General features: G+C 46.7%; 1 protein-coding gene across 14 annotated transcripts in view; it reads right to left on the bottom strand.

Moving 5' to 3' along the window:
• LRRK1 (leucine rich repeat kinase 1) overlaps positions 1-16,978 on the bottom strand; it is a 154,574-nt gene that overhangs the window by 30,583 nt on the left and 107,013 nt on the right. For 12 of the 14 annotated variants that reach the window (XR_012415491.1, XM_065548549.1, XM_073996851.1 and 9 more), the window contains 8 exons: positions 13,497-13,626; positions 12,726-12,838; positions 12,102-12,316; positions 9,679-9,843; positions 8,509-8,681; positions 7,288-7,408; positions 6,883-7,042; positions 5,455-5,731 (listed from right to left, as the gene is read on the bottom strand). Coding sequence is in view for 13 of the 14 variants with exons in the window: in XM_065548549.1 (XP_065404621.1) it covers positions 5,455-5,731; positions 6,883-7,042; positions 7,288-7,408; positions 8,509-8,681; positions 9,679-9,843; positions 12,102-12,316; positions 12,726-12,838; positions 13,497-13,626 (1,354 nt within the window). In the remaining variant the exon portion in view is untranslated. Of the gene's footprint in view, positions 1-5,454; positions 5,732-6,882; positions 7,043-7,287; positions 7,409-8,508; positions 8,682-9,678; positions 9,847-12,101; positions 12,317-12,725; positions 12,839-13,496; positions 13,627-16,978 lie in introns of those variants that run through there. The other 2 variants (XM_073996855.1, XM_073996854.1) reach the window with 2 other exon arrangements.

The following is a 16,978-nucleotide window of genomic DNA, read 5'->3' as shown; positions in this document are numbered from 1 at the left end:
TTTACAAACCAAAGCTAAAATCAGCAGAAGGAAAGAGATCACATAATAAATAAGGGTCGGAGGAGAAATAAAATGGAATACAGACTTAAAAAACAATACAAAGGATCAATGAAATGAAAAGTCGATTCTTCAAAAAGATAAACAAAATTGATAAATCACTAGCTAGAGTAACCAAGAAGAGAAAAGACCCAAATAACCAAAATTGGTAATGAAAAAGGAGACATTATAACTGATACCACAGAAATACAAAAGATAATCAGAGACTATTATGAAGAATTGTATGTTAACAAACTGGAAATCCTAGGAAAAAAAAAAAACAATGGCAAATTCCTAGAAACATAAAAATTTACCCAAACTGAATCAGGAATAAAAAGTAAACCTAAACAGATCAATAATGGATTCTAAAATTCATATGGAACCAAACAAGAGATTGAATAGCTAAAGCAATCCTGAGCAAAAAGAACAAAGCTGGAGGAATCATACTATCTGACTTCAAAATATACTGCAAAGCTATAGTAACCGAAACAGCATGATATCAGTATAAAAATAGACACATAGACTCATGGAACAAAATAGAGAACCCAGAAATAAATCCACATATTTACAGTCAACTGATTCTCAACAAAGGTGCCAAAAACATACAGTGGGGAAAATATACCCTCTTTAATAAATGGTGCTGGGAAAATTGGATATCCATAAGGAGAAGAATGGAACTAGACCGCTATCTCTCACCACATACAAAAATTAACTCAAAACGGATTAAAGACTTAAATTTAAGACCCAAAACTATAAAGTACTAGAAGAAAACAGGGAAAGCACTTTAGGACATTGGTCTAGGCAAAGGTTTTATGGCTAAGACCTCGAAAACACAAACGACTAAAACAAAAATAGACAAATGGTACTATGTTAAACGAAATGGCTTCTTCACTGCATAGGAAACAATGAGCAGAATGAAGAGACCTATTGAATGAGAGAAAATATTTGCAAAGTATTCATCCAACAAGGAACTAATATCCACAATTTACAAGAAATTCAAACAACTCAATAAAACCCAAATAATCTCATTAAAAGAGGGCAAAGAATATGAATAGATGTTTTTCAAAAGAAGACATATGAATGGCCAACAGGTATATGAAAAATGCTCAACACCACAAATCATCAGGGAAATGCAAATCAAAAGCATAATGAGATATCATATAACCCCAGTTGAATGGCTACTATTAGAAAACCAAAAAATAACAGATGCTGGTGAGGATGCAGAGAAAAGAAAACTCTTATATGCTATTGGCTATAATGTAAATTAGTACAGCCACTGTGAAAAACAGTATGGTCATTTCTCAAAAAACTAAAAATAGAACTACCATAAAATCCAGCCATCCCAGTAGTGGATATTTATACAAAGGAAAAGAAATGAGGTATAAAAGGGATACCTGGATTCCCTTATCTATTGCAGCACTATTCACAATAGCAAAGATAAGGAACCAACCTAAGTGTCCATTGGACAAATGGATAAAGAAAGATCCATATACACAATGGAATACTACTTGGCCATAAAAAAGAATGAAATCATGTCATTTGCAGCAACATGGATGAAACTGGAAGTCATTACATTAAATGAAATAAACCAGGCAAAGAAAGACAAATGCTGCATGCTGCCACTCGTATGTGGGAGCTAAAAAGCCTGATCTCATGAAGATAGAAAACAGAATGACAGATACCAGAAGCTAGGAAGGGTGTGACAGTGGGAGGGAGAGATGAAGAGAGGTTGGTGAATGGGTGCAGACATACAGTTAGAAGTAAGTTCTAATGGCCAATAGCAGACTAGGGTGACTATAGTTAGCAAGAATATATTGTATATTTCAAAGTATTTAGCAGCCAGGTCTTGAAATGATACCAACACATAGAAAGGATAAATACTCAAGGTGATGAATACCCCAAATACCCCAAATGATCAAATACTTGATCATTCCACATTCTATGCATGTAAAAACAACTCACATGTACCCCATAAATATGTAAAATATTACATATCGATAAAAGAAATGTGAGCTAAGAAATGCAGCTCTAGAGACTGGAAAAGATAAGAAAATGGATTTTCTTCTAGAGCCTCCAAAGGCAGCATGATCCTGCTGACCCCTTGACTTTGGACCAGGGAAACTTATTTTGGACTTCTGGCCACCAGAACTGTAAGGGAAAATATGTGTGTTGTTTTAAGATGCCACATTCATGGTATCTTACAGCAATCACAGGAAACTAATACAAAAGGTTCATGCAACCTGATTTCGAGTTCTTACTCTAAAGCTACAATAATCAGTAGAGTTTGGCACTGGCATAAGGATAGGCACATATATTAGTGGAACGAAATACAGTCCTGAAATAAGCCCACACAACTGATTTTTGATAAAGAAATCAAGGTAATTCAATGGGGGAAAGGAAAGTCTTTTCAACAAATGGTTCTGGAACAACGGGATAACATATAGGAAAAAATGGACCTCGACCCCTACTTCACCCCATATACAGAAATTAATTTGACATAGATTATAGACCTGGAAGTAAAAGCTAAACTACAAACCTTCTAGAAGAAAAATATAGAAAGATTGTCAAGATCATAGTATAAGCAAATATTTCTTAAAGATGAAACAAAAAGCAATAATCACAAAATTAAAAAGTTAGACTTCATTAATATAAAAAAAGCAAGTCATAGACTGGGAGAAAATATCTGCAAATCGTATATCTGAGAAATAACTTGTATCCAGAAGATATAAAGAAGTACATATCAGTACCAAAAAGGAAAACATTCTAATCCTAAAATAGGCATAAAACTTGAATAGACACTACACAAAAGAAGATATGCCAATGGCCAATAAGCTCATGAAAGGTGTTTGACCTCATTAATCATGAAGAAAATGTAAAGCCACAGTCAAGTACAAGTTCACATCCACTGGAATAGCTAAAATCAGAAAAAGCTACAGACAACAAATATTGGGGAGGAAATGGAGTGTACAGTCTCTTGGAGGAGCATACAATCTCTTGGGGGACAGCCTGGTGATTTCTCATAAAATTAAACTTACACTCTATGACCCAGCAATTCTGCTCCTAGTTTTGACCCAAGAGAAATGAAAACTGTGTCTACAAAAAGACTTAAGACAGTTTACAGCAGTGTTATTCATAATAGCCCAAAGCTGGAAACCATCCAAATGTCTATCAACAGGTGAGTGGATAAACAAATTGTGGTAAAGCCATACAATGGAATGCTACTCAGTAACAGAAAGAAAAACCCCTGATACACACAACTGCATGGATGGATCTCAAATGCATGATGTTTAGTGGGAGAAGCCAATTAGAGACCATATCGTGTGACTCTGTGCAGTTGAGAAGTTCAAGAACAGGAAACACTAGGCTCTGATGCTAGAAATCAGAGTGCTGGTGCTGATATGGATGGGAAATGACTGGAAGGGAGTGTGGGGGGACTTCCAGTATGACAGGAACATTCTGTATCTTCAGGCAGGTGCTGGTTGCACAGTTGTATGCATTTGTCAAAAGTCATTGTTTTGAATACTAGCGATCTGGGCATTTCACTGTAAGTAAACTTCACCTATGACGGAACACTACTCAGCCATAAAAAGGAATGAATTAACAGCATTTGCAGTGACCTGGATGAAATTGGAGACTCTTCTAAGTGAAGTAACTCAGGAATGGAAAACCAAACATCATATGTTCTCACTGATATGTGGGAGCTAAGCTGTGAGGATGCAAAGACATAAGAATGATACAATGGACTTTGGGAACTTGTGGGGAAGAGTGGGAGGTGGGCAAGGGATAAAAGACCACAAATAGGGTGTAGTGTATACTGCTCAGGTGATGGGTGCACCAAAATCTCACAAATCACTACTAAAGGACTTAGTAACCAAATACCAACTGTGCCCCAATAACGTATGGAAAAAAGTCTCTAAAACTGTAAACAAACAAACAAAAACAGAAGCAGGTGTGGGTGTCACAAGGAGGAAAGGGCCAGTCAACAGAATTGTTTCACTGGGAGATGACAGGGCCATATCATGGCAGGTGGGGTGAGGATGGGTGTCACGGATACAGGGAGGAATTTCGAGCCTAGAGTGCCCCTCCCTGAGCACGGTTCCATGGGTGGGGGGTGGGGGAAGGTGATCGGTGGGACCAGACAGCAGAGGAGAGAACGCAGGTGTCTCAGACGTGATGCGTCAGTCGCCATGCCAGATTTCCAGGTGGGAGCAATTTGGAAGCCCAGGCCTGAGCCTCTGGATGCTGGGCCCTGCTGAAAATCTGGGAATTCTTCCTTTGGGGCATGGAGGACCAAGGCAGCTGAATTGATGGCTTGGGCAAAGTGCAGGGGAGGGGCCTGCTGAGGACACTGGAGGCTGGAAGGGAGGGTGGCAGGGTCCCCTCATGGAGAAGGCCCTCCAGAGGGGAGGGTCAGTACTTGGGGTAGGGTCAGCAGAGGACAGGAGGGGTACCTGGGGGCACCTAGAGGGCTGCCTGGCCACCAGCACAAAGTGATGAGGAGCAGCAGATGCTGGGGAGCAAGGAAAGGAGGAAAAGGAGGAGAGAGGCTCATTTGTTTTGTTTGCAGTTTAGGACTGGTGAGGCCTGGGTATGTTAAAGATCCAGGAGAAGTCCACAGAAAGAGGCGATGATTAGCTACTATATGGAGTGCCTCTATTTGACCCTCGGACCATCCACCCTGGAGTAGTTGATCATGTTGCTCTCATGATTTAATCATGTTGGACTGCATTTTGAACTAGGCTGTGTAATTAGCACGTACATCCTAGTCAGTCACTCTTTTTTTTTTTGAGGAGTCTCGCTCTGTTGCCCAGGCTGGAGTGCAGAGGTGTGATCTCTGTTCACTGCAACCTCTGCCTCCTGGGTTCAAGCAATTCTCCTGCTTCAGTCTCCCAAGTAGCTAGGATTACAGGCACACACTGCCACGCCTGGCTGATTTTTGTATTTTTAGTAGAAACGGGGTTTCACCATATTGGTCAGGCTGGTCTTGAACTCCTGACCTCAATTGATCTGGCCGCCTCGGCCTCCCAAAGAGTTGGGATTACAGGTGTGAGCCACCTAACTGGCCACTCATTCTCATTTACCAAATAACCAAGCAATCAAGCCTCTGTAAAGTGAAATTCCCACAAATTATTTTTAATGACATCCTTTCACGTTTTCCTACACTTTTTCAATAAGTGGATTTCTTTTAACTCCCTGAACAGAGAACCCCGGGGCACAGGAGGGAGTGGCCAGCTGTGCTCACTGTCCCGCTGACCCAGGCCAGGCAAGCAGGTCATCAGGTGCTGGCCTGTCCCTAGGGGGCAGCAGTGGCAGCACTGATCCCTGGAAATCTTGTTCAGGCCACCAGTGGCTCCAGACCCCAAATCCCTCTTTCGGGGAGCAACCTGCACAGCCTGGCATGGTAAGTTGTATCCTCACCTGTCATTGGCGACGGGCAGGGCGATCTCAAACTTGGCCAGGAACTGGAAGTACTGCTCTTCCGTCTGCTGTGTGAAGCCAGTCCCCACCAGTAGCATCCTGAGGTCTTCTGCTCTGATCACCCCATTCTTGGCCACTGACCGGGAGCCCTTAATGTTAAAGATCCTCTGCAGACATTCGGACAGCCAAATAGGGTCGAGGAAGTAGAGGTTCCTCAGGCCGTGGCTGGTGTCTGGGAAGTGTAGCAGGGTGCCAGTTTCTATGAGGAAGCTGATGGCTGCCCCAGGCAAGGAGAGGAGGAAGCAGCAGTTAGACAAAGGAGCGAAAGGGACTCTGGGGTGGCCTTACTTTCCAAGGGGACCCAGGTCACAAATTCTTCCTAGGAAGAAACCAACATGCCCCACATGCTGGACCCTTCAGGTGGGTTGGCAGCCTGATCACAGGTGCCCTGGTGGCCCCTGGTAACTCTTGCCAAAGTCCTAGGCTAATGGCCACCTCGGTAACTACAGTTGATCCTCATTATTTGTGGATTCCGCCTTTGCAAATTTGCCTTCTTACTAAAATTTATCTGCGACCCCCAAATCAATGCTCCTGTGGTTATTTGCAGACATGTGCTGAGTGGTGAAAAGTTTGCATTGACCAATGTGCACATTCCCAGCGGAGGCTGAACAGGGCAACACTCTCAACTCTCGTGCTGAAAACAGGGGCCTGCTTAGTGGTCTATGTCAGTGCCATGTTTTTTGAATTTTTGTGCTTTTTGTTGATGCTTTCACTGTTTAAAATGGTCCCAAGTGAAGTGCTGAAGCGCTGTGTAGTTCCCTAAGCGTGAGAAGGCTGCGATGTGCCTTATGGAGAAAACCTGTGTGTTAGATAAGTTTTGTTCAGGAATGAGCAACAGTACTGTTAACCATGAGTTCAATGCCAACAAATCAACACTATATATTAAGTACAGTGTCTTTAAGCAGCAACACACATAAAACAAGGTTCTGTATTGATGGGCTGATGAGAATGTTCTGACCAGAGGCTTGCAGGAGCTGAACCCTGCGTCTCTCCTAGGAGCACTGGTTTAGTATTTGCTATTTCAGTGATCATGGTGACTTTACAGAACATAAGTCCTGTGGCTAATGAGAATCGATTGTAACTGTTTGACCTCTGTCTCCCTGACTGAACGTCAGCCCTGGAGGGCATGGACCAGTCCATCAGTTTATATGTCTGCCCTTGTGGCCAACACAATGCTGGTGTAGAGTAGCTGTTTGTGTTCTCTACCTCCAAGGAAAGAAGGGTGAGAGGGAAGAAGGAAGGGGAGGGGGATGGAAGACAGAAACACAGGCTGATTATCGGTCTCTCATTCATTGCTGAGGGCCAGGCTGAAGTACAGACAGTTCCATTTCTCACGGGCACCCTGCCGCCCACCCCAGCCCCACCCACCCGACTGCAGGTCCTCGTAGTCTTTGATGTCATTGTCGGGCGTCTGCTCCACCAGCTGCTCCAGCTGCCTGTCCGTCAGGTACTGCACGTCGTCGTCCAGGCTGCGGCGCTGCTGCTCTGCCAGCACGGCCTCCTGCAGACTCAGGTAGCTCCTGGGGATCTGGGGGACAGACGGACGAGGCAATTCCCGAGGCATGCCCGCCAGCTGGGGCAGATCCTGCCTGGCCCCTGTGGCCTGAGTGGGTGGGACATTTCCACCCACTATCTTCCATCCTGACCCTCCCTCACCAAGAACGACTGAGCCTTGCCACATGGACATGGGCTTCACAGGAGAGAGGGGAAGTGAGGATCCCCAACAATGGGAAGCAGGCCTACTGGTTTAAGCTGGACGAGCGAGGTACCCACCAGCCTCCCTGCCAGTCGCTGGCAGCCGATGGTGCTGCCCACGTCCTTCATGCTGCACGTGACGTGGAAGATCAGCTGCCGCAGCCCTTCCTGGCCTTCCAGGCTCTTGCAGGAAATCTCACTGTGTGCAAAAAGACCCGTCTTTACTCATCGTGCCCCACTCCGAGGAAGTGCTGCAGCTTCTCTGTTTTCCCAAGAGGTTTGTCCTGAATGCTGGCAAGTCTGGAGAACTCATGAAAGACAACACAAGAAGTTTACTGAGGCCTTGCTTTGTGCAAATCACTGTGCTGGGTGCCCCACACTGTCGCTTTAGTCTGTCTTCCTAGACCAAACATGGCACTTCACAGAGAAGGAAAGTGAGGTGCAGAGGTACATTGAGACCCCCAAGGGCACAAGCTGGGCAGGCACAGGCTCACGCAGGCTGGTCTCAGGTTCTGACCCAGAGCCAGGGCTCCTCTTATCACAGACCCTATGGGACTTTCTCAAGGTCAAAGCAATAATTCCTGACAGCCTCATCCCGTATTCCGAGCCAGGCCAATGTGTCCCAGGCTGACCCACGCACCAATACCCATGACGCTCCACCCCGGGCGAGGGAATCTGAGAGCTGCCAGGGCAGCTAATGCAATGTGCAGTATATTTTACTCCCATTAGGGCACACAATTTGCTGAACCTCAGCTTCTTCATCTACAAGGTGGCAAACAATCCCCACAACCAGTGACAGGAGGTCAGCCCAGGGCAATTGAACTTATCTGCATGGACACGTCGTGATGCCCACCCGAAAGCCCCTCCCAACTCTTGGCCTTTTTTAACTCAAAGGCTGCTATCAGGACCACTCAGACCAAAGGCAAGGGCTAGGTCCTCCCTCCCCAGGGTCTGTCCTTGATCAGTGATCAAAAAATGAGATGGGCAGCAATTGGATGGGTGGTGCCCATGTTCAGTCACCTGGTTCAATGGGCACCATGCAGTTTCAGCACTGGCCCTTGGGGCGGGGACAGGGCAGAAAGGAAGCAAAGAGGGGGCATCTCCAGGCCTCACCCAGCCAGCTGTCTGGTAGGTCTTCACCCTCTCCAAGGCTGGGTCAGCTCTGTGGACTGCCCCCCCTTGGCCAGGGAAGGGGCCTAGCCCCACCCAGCCTCAGGAGCTCTCTGTAAGCAGATCCCAGGAAGGATCAGCGACTGGCACCCACATGAAGGCGGGAGCTGCTAGAGGCTGGGCACTCACTGTAAGTGTTTGAAGGTGATGTCTGGGAAGCCTGTGGCCCTGGAGCCGGAGGGGGAGCGGCAGAGCGCCAGCACATAGGCACGCAGCGTTGCAATCCTTTCCACACGGAACTTGGCTTCAATTAAATCCAGGTGTGTCCCGACCACCAGCACCACGGCATTTGGGGCCTTGGCCTGCAACAGAGAACCCCACGGCTGAGTATCGTCTCTGTTCACTGAACAAGGGACAGGACAGAGCTCCCAGCTGTGCTGACCCCGGATGCCACAGCCCTTGCTCAGCCACCAATCTGCAGCCTTGAGATGGTTTGGATGTTTTTCTCCTCCAAATCTTATGTTGAAATGTGATCCCCAGTGTTGGAGGTGAGGCCTGATGGTAGGTTGGGTCATGGAGGTAGATCCCTCATGAATGGCTTGGTGCCCTCCTGCAGTAATGAATGCATTCACCCTATGTCAGTTCACAGAGGAGCTGATTGTGAAAAGGAGCCTGGCTCTTCCTCCTCTCTCTCCTGCTCCCTCTCTCACCATGTAACATGCTGGCTCTCCTTCTCTTCTGCCATGACTAAAAACTTCCTGAGGCCTAACCAAAAGCCAAGCAGATGCTGAAGCCATGCTTGTATAGTCTGTGGAACTGTGAGCCAAATAAACCTCTTTTCTTCATAAATTACTCAGTCTCAGTCATTCCTTTATAGTAATGCAAAACAGACTGCTATAGGAATGTCAGCCCAGGCAGCACCTGTGCTCCTCATTCTCTGTAAACCCCGAGGGACCGTTGCATTGAGGGGTGTCTATGGTGTTCTGGGACCTCCTCTGCAGAGGGTGCTGAGTTGGACTTGTGAGAAGGGATTTCCGACCCTTCAGACATGACAGCAGCCATCAGAGGCAGGGAGACAAGGACATCTTTATAACGGGAAGAGAACCCTGCTCCCCTTTGGATCCAAGGGTGGGGGTTCCTAAATTTAAGGAAAGCAGGGAAATTACAAGAGCACCACCAGCCCTCAGCAGAGAAAGGTTTCAAGTGCCTCATTGCGAAAAGCAAGCAGGACCACGGTTCTGGGGACCTCCGTGGAACACAGCTCCTTTTTTTCTCAGTAGAGGGGATGCTTGAGAAAAGCAGTCGGATCTGCGAAGCTCTGGGAACTGAAATGGCGGGGCTGGCGTCTGGTGTCCTCACCTCGATGTTGAGCAGCCAGAACTGGAGGTTGGCCACGGCCTCCTCCCCCAGTGCCAGGTTCCAGACCACCACATACAGGGCCTTGTCTGTGAAGAAGCACTGGTTGACAGTGGCCATGCTGGCCGGTCCCCCGATGTCCCAGACGTTGAACTCCACAGACTCAACCTACTTGAGCAACAGGGCAGTGACAGGGAGGCATTTTAGAGACAAAGGCTTCAGTCAATCAAAGAGAGACAACTGATAACTCTGGAAGCTGTACTTGGGGGTCTGAAAAAAAAACAACCGTGGAAAAGTTCTGGACACCCTATAGTTTCTTAGGAAGCAGTTATCGGGGCGAGGGACAGGGGCCCAGTGGCATGGGAGTGGGACTTCTGTCTACTCCTAGCAGAGCAGAGGCCAGGCCCTGGACAGACGTCAGAGGGCCTGGCTCCGTCTGGCCTGCAGATGGGTAGGGGATGCCCTGTGGGAGGAAGCTGTGCTCTGATGTCATGGCTTGCACTGGGGTTCAGCCTCCCTGTGTGCCAGGGCAAGAGGAGGAGATGGGCCTCTGAACTTGTGGGGGTCAGAGGTTGGCGCCCACCAAGGATGCTGGGAAACTCCCTCCCACCCTGTGGGAATCAAACAAAAGATGAGCTGTCAGGCTGCCGGGAACGGCTGTGTAAACGGTGGTTTCTCTATCATTGCATGAGGTAAGAGTCTGGCCCTAGAAGCTAAGGCTGCAGTTTTCTACAGCAAGGAGTCATCTCTGTGAGGCAGCGTCAGCCTCCAAGACACAGCGTGCTGACCTGGTTTTGTATAAAGATGAAAACAGCTGTTCTCAACAAGCTAAGGCCGGCCACGCAGAGAGCTTCGGGCTCAGCCTTCACAGGATCGTCCTTCCACTAAAGCGTGGGGGGCCTTTAATCATCACAGAAAGGAAGTGGGGGCTGAAAGGTCAGGAAAAATAGAAGCATGAATTCACCTCTCAGGCCTCAGCTAGAGGAAGCTAAGACAAGAAATGAGATTGCGTAATTGTTAAGAAAAAGGCAAAGCAGGAGAGAATGCAGAGGATTCTGGTTCCTGGAGAGAACCTTCAGACTGAGTCAGCTAGATTTGCTCTTGGAATGTTCTAGGATTGGCCTGGCATTGATTGTCGTGTTTGACTGTTCTGGCCCCAACAGGCAGTGCTTCATCCTTTAGAGGATCAGCGTCTGAGTCCATGTTAGAATAGATGCACAGCTTAAATGCCTACTTTCTCAAACCAGGTTTGGAAAGGGGTTGTGTGAGGAAGACGCTGGCACTGAGCATGGGAGCTTTGGGGGAAAATCATGGAACATCTGGATCTCAAGCCTCCTCAGTTTTCCACAATGAAGCAGCCTCCTTGCTCCTTGGATCCTGAGAAACCACAGGGTGGCAGAAATCCAAATACAGTTGATGAGGATGGCCTTATCTATGTGTGTTCGTTCCCCAAGCTCAGAGAAAGGGCTAACTGCCCCTGCTCTATTCCAGGGATGGAGTTCCCACCAATAGTCTGTGGGCTCTTTTCTCTGTTTCATGAACAGGAAAATGTTCATTTCCATTTGCCTGGCACTGAATGGAAAGCAGGATGATTAAGAGGTTTATGGATGGATTCAATTTTTTTTTGGAACAGAGTCTTGCTCTGTCACCAGGCTGGAGTGCAGTGGCATGATCTTGGCTCACTGCAACCTCCACCTCCCGGGTTCAAGCAGTGATGGATTCATTTTAAGTAGGGCTTAGAAACAGGACTTTTCAGAATCTGGGGTGAAAGCAGGTGTCAGGGAGGGCAGGGCAGTAAGTCCCGGAGTGCTTTTAGCCTCCTCGGGGCGCGCGGGGGGCGGGGGCAGATGCTGGTGTGTTTCACTGCCTGCAACAGTGGTTAGCTCTCAGTCCTGGGGGTGCCTTACCCCAGACCACTTGAACTTGAGTCCTTGGGGTCAGAGAGCAGTGAGGTGAGGCCTGGGAATTGCTATCTTTAAAAGCCTCTCAAGGGAATCTAATGGACAGCCAGGGTTAAGAAACACTGTCCCAGAGCCTCAAGTAACTATAACAGAAACACACAGGGTGGGAGGATCGCTTAATCCTCCCACCCTGTTATCGTTACTTGAGGGGAGGTTGAGGATGCATCCAGCCTGAGTAACAGAGTGAAACCCTGTCTCAAAAAAAAAAAAAAAAAAAAAAAGAAAAAAAAAAAAAAAAAAAAAAGAAAAAAAGAAAAGAAAAAGAAAAAACCACAAGTCACATTAAGAAATGATTCGCTGCCCTTGGCAGAAGCTGGTATGGAACAGTACACAGTGGCTCCTGCAAAGGTCCTGAGCTTTGGACACTAGGCCAAGAAAATCCTGGGCTCTCTGGGGAGAAGGGAGAAGGAGTCCAAGGGGTGTCCCTCCCACCCACAGGGAGTCTGCACGCCGACCATCCTTGACCTTGGCTCTCGAGCCAGCCGGCCTCTGGAGCTCCCACTTGGTGGTCCTGATGGTGGCCTCTCCGTGCACCACCTGGGGGGCCCTCCCCGTCTGTAAGATCTCCAGGAGGGTGGACTTGCCCTGGCGCGGGGGGCCCACGATGATCATCTTCATCAGCTTGCACTTCTCTGCTTTCCGCAGCTGAGCACGCAGGTAACACAGCATTGCTTTGGGGCCTGTGCAGAATCATTAGGGGAAAGGGTAGCTGTGTGGGAACGTGCTTACATCTCTTAGGACACAAATCCTGTTGTGAAGGAACTCTTTCTTTGTGTTTTAGTGGGGACAGTTAAGGAAGACTACTGGATCAGGTGGAGGGAAGGCGTGACACTAATGACCCCAAAAGTCAACTCTAAAAGGCAAGAACCTATGGACAAAGACCTTGCTGCCTAGGAGGTCACAGTTTTATCACCTGGTCCTTCTGGTAACGATTGCTTTAGGGGCAATTTTATAGCATCTTGCCAAACCTGGAACCTGGAGCTGGGCTCCATGGGTCACCAACTATTTCCACCCCCAGAACTTAACAAGTGGACTGGAGTTGCCTTTCCAAGCAGGTGATGGCAGGGGACAGGGCTGCGGAAGCCCTACCTTCTTTTCGGATTTCTGCAGGCACATTGCTGATGGTCAGGTCTTCAGTGTCCAGCTGCCAGAGGTTGCTCAGCTGCCCCAGCTCAGGAGGGAGCTCCCGGAGGCCAGGGTTGCTGAAGACAGATGTGCTCACCACGAGATAATACATACACACACATACACACACACGCACACGCACACACACACGTGGCCCCTGTCAGCCTCTGCAGCCTGCACCCCAGACCCCATACTTTGGGCCCTGATTTCAACACTAATTCCAAAGCCTTTCTCCTGGAGCGTCAGTGGTGAAAAGGGCAGCTCTGTCTTCTTCAAATCCCCATGGCTTAGAATTGAGTCCCCTCCCCCAGCTTTCCTGTCTCTGCTACTAATTACATCACCATAAAGATGATCACTACCTCTTCTTGAAAAGGCGATGTCACTTTAATATTAATATAACGTTTTACATTCTCATCAAGCTTTGCACACTGCCTAGAACCCCTGGCAGTAGCTGGCATGCAATGGGAGCTCAGTAATGAAAGGATAAATGATTGAGTGGTTCTCCTTATCACAGCCCGAGTGATGTAGCAAAAGTGTGTATCATTGCATCGCTACTCCATCTTCCTCTCTCCCCACCTCCTTGATCAAGCCCTGTTCTGAAAATCCTACTACTGCTTCTTGGAAAGTAGATGGCTTCTTTCTGCCTGGCTTTCTGTGTCCCAGTTGGTTTAGGGATGGGTGTTCTGCCTCTCTGGGCCAGCAGAGCCAGCACGGCCCCTCCAGATGTGTACTTACTTTCCCAAGTAGAGCTCTGATAAGCTCTTCAGTAGGCAAACCGAGGGAGGGACTGCATCGAGGTGGTTGTCGTTCAGGCAAAGGACTTCCAAAGACTCACTTAGGAAGGCCGGAAATTCCAGCACACATGCTGCAAAGACAGGGCAAAGCAGACTGCATTTAAAAATAATTTTGGACCATCACACCGTGGTGACCAGGTGGGTGTATAAATGGATGCAACCTCCAGAGGGCATTTTGGCAAACCTATCAAAACAAAATGCTTACCTCATCGACCTAGCAATTCTCATTCTACAGACAGCCTTACATGCATGTGTGGCAAAGATGTGAGAATGAGGACACTCAGTGGCAGAGGTAGAGGACAATCTATGACAACCTATGTGTCCAGCCACAGAGGGTTGGTTCAATGAGTAATAGAATAATTGCAGCTATTACAAAGCATGGGGCAGGTCTACATGTATGGGGGTATGAAGTGATACTCAAGAGCTACCCATCAATTGAAAAGGCAAGGTGCTCCAGGCATGGTGGCTCACACCTGTAATCCTAGCACTTTGGGAGGCCGAGGCAGGGGGATCACGAAGTCAGGAGTTCAAGACCAGGCTGGCCAAGATGGTGAAACTCTATCTCTACTAAAGTTACAAAAATTAGCTGGGCGTGGTGGTGGGCACCTGTAATCCCAGCAACTCGGGAGGCTGAGGCAGGAGAATTGCTTGAACCTGGGAGGAGGAGGTTGCAGCGAATCGAGATTGTGCTGCTGCACTCCAGCCTGGGAAACAGAGCAAGACTCCGTCTAAAAAAAAATAGTTCAGAACCGGATATCTAGAAGGCTTATTACTGTACCAGAAAATATCTGCACACATGCATGCACACACATGCACACCATGTATATGTTATATACACACACACCACACCTGCACATGTGTATGCATATAGGTTACATACAGTTGTTAGACAGGAACACAATGGTTACCAGAGATGCACTGAATTCCATAGTTGTCTCTGGGGAAAGGAATTACTAGAGGACTGAATATTTACCCCATGCCCTTTGCTACTGTTCAAAAATGGTGTTTTAAAATATACATGCATTGCTTTTTCCATGAAAAAAAGCTAGTTAATGAAAATATACCACAGTTGGCTATTTTTATGCTTCTTAAGATGACATTCTTTGAAAAACCAGCCAACTGTTTAGTGTTTAAGTGACTTTATTAATTAGGCTAACTATGAGATTACCATGAAAATCATGTCAAATGTGCTGTTTCCACGGGCACCAGAGCATTTGAGTTGAGAAAGAGCTTGGAAACGCACACTGATGGGAATCAGAGGTTTGGATTTCAGCAGAATCTCTGAAGTGCCTTTATCCTCTCTACTAAGGCCTGGAGAGTGGGGAGGACAGCATGCCTGGGAGCTCAGAGAATTCAAGATAAAACAACTGCCTCAAAGCCCTCTCATAGGGTTCCCTGCCAGACACGGAAAATGGAGAAGCCAGGATTCTTTTGTTGGGCTGAAACCAGGCTCGGTTGCCCTTGATCATAGCTACCCTGCCTCGGCTCTGGATTTCCTCCACACATGTAGCTGCAATAACAATGGTAATGGGTAACCTGGCCTCCAAGAACATTCGGGGAGAGCCGATAATGGAATACCAAAACCAACGCCTGGAAAATCTGCCCAGTTAGCTGCACTGTGAATGGAACTCACTGCAGGGGCCCCTGCGGAAATGAAGGTGCACCAGCCTTCTAAAGATGGCTTTGTATGAGTCCTTGTTAGGTAAGGAAATGTTCAAAAAGCTTCCTTTTTTTTTTTCTTCAGTGAAAAAAGATGATCAATATTAGCCTGCCCTAATTCACATTTTCATGAAAGAACATCAATAACGAGAAAGGCTTACTTTCTCCCCAGAGAACACATTCTAAACACCTGGCCTCTGTGCTTTCCAATTTTAAAGTTTCGCTACGGTGTTTATGAAGCCTCTTTAGGTAAGAGACGGGTGAAATAATGAGCTATGATTGCAGAGGCAACACCTGTAACAGACCTCCCGGCCCGGTGTCGAAAATGATGGGCACTGGGCTGGGGAGAACACAGTTCGGGGTATTTACGAACTGTAATTATTTATTCATAAGTTATTTATGACTGCTGGTCTGATTTTTACCGTAAAAACGGCCATCCAAATTATTTTTGGATGAGGCCACTGCACAAATATGACTACTTGAATGTACATAAATCTACTTGGAATTTTACTGTCCTTCTGCAAACAAGCTGTCTTTTATAGATAATTCCTTACCCAAGGGTCCATGGCCCTGAGAGAATAACCCTACTGAGGAAAAGGGTTTGCAAACAGCCTCCTTCTTTTCACTCAGGTGTGGGCCTCAACTTTCTAGATGAAGTTTAAAGAATCAAGAGGCTTTTGTCATCTGCCAAAGCCAAGATTCACCTCTGCCAGAGAACCTCCCGGGGGCGCGGCCCCCTCACGTGGCTCCCCAGACATCCTCCTGCGGGCCGCCAGCTGTCATTTTCTGGAACATTGGTACTGCGCATGCTCCTATGGTGCTTTTCCATGCTTGCCCGTGACTTTCCCCTCTGGCGTCTCATTGAGTGCTGAGCCCACTTCCTTGCACACTCCTCTGTGGTCCCAGGAAGGATTCGGCATTTCTAAGTTGGAGACACGTTTCTAATCCACACAAGTGGATTGCGTGAACGAGGTCTACACTAGCTCCTGTTCTCATACCCATCATCCTGTCTGGCATGAAGAAGATGGTGTTCGTTTCCCCTTCCTTCCAAGTGAAATCCCTATGTCTGGACTCAATTTCTAAAGTCCTAAGGCCCTTCATTTATAAAAGGATCAGTTATGAAATTCATAATTGCATTTCCCTATTCATGTGGTTAAGGACATTTTCATTTGTTTCCTGGCCCTCTGGACTTCCTTTTCTGCAAATTGTTTATATCCCTTGGCCATTTTTTTGCCTATTGTGTTGTCTTTTTTTTTTTTTAAATCAATTTGTAAGCATTCTTTGTATATTAAGGACTTAAGCCAATTCGTGTTGCAACAATTTGTGTTGCAAATATTTCTTCTTAGTCTGTTTGCATTATGACTTTGTTTATGATGCTTCCCACCGCACACAATTTTTGAATGTTTATGAAGCCAACGATTTTAGTCTTTTAAAAAAATTATTCATGGATTTTCCAACTAGATTTTAAAGATCTCCCTGATAGCCAAATTATACCTATATTCCTTAAATGTTATTGTTTTCTTTTTTTTATACTTAAACCTCCTACCACATAGACATTTTTGTAATCTAGTGTCGTGTTTTGTCCCCCTTCCAGGCAGGAATACCAACACCATTTATTAAAGCAAGCAAGCATCCTTTTACACTAAATTGAAATTCTGTCTTTGTCATATATTATATAATAATAGTCCCCAATCTTTTTGGCACCAGGGACCGGTTTTGCGGAAGACAATTTTTCCATGGACTGCAGCACTGATGAAGGGGATG

This window comes from Macaca fascicularis, chromosome 7, assembly GCF_037993035.2.
Source record: "Macaca fascicularis isolate 582-1 chromosome 7, T2T-MFA8v1.1".
NCBI lineage: Eukaryota > Metazoa > Chordata > Mammalia > Primates > Cercopithecidae > Macaca > Macaca fascicularis.
Note: the sequence above shows the minus strand (reverse complement) of the source record. Positions and strands in the feature narration are given on the sequence as shown.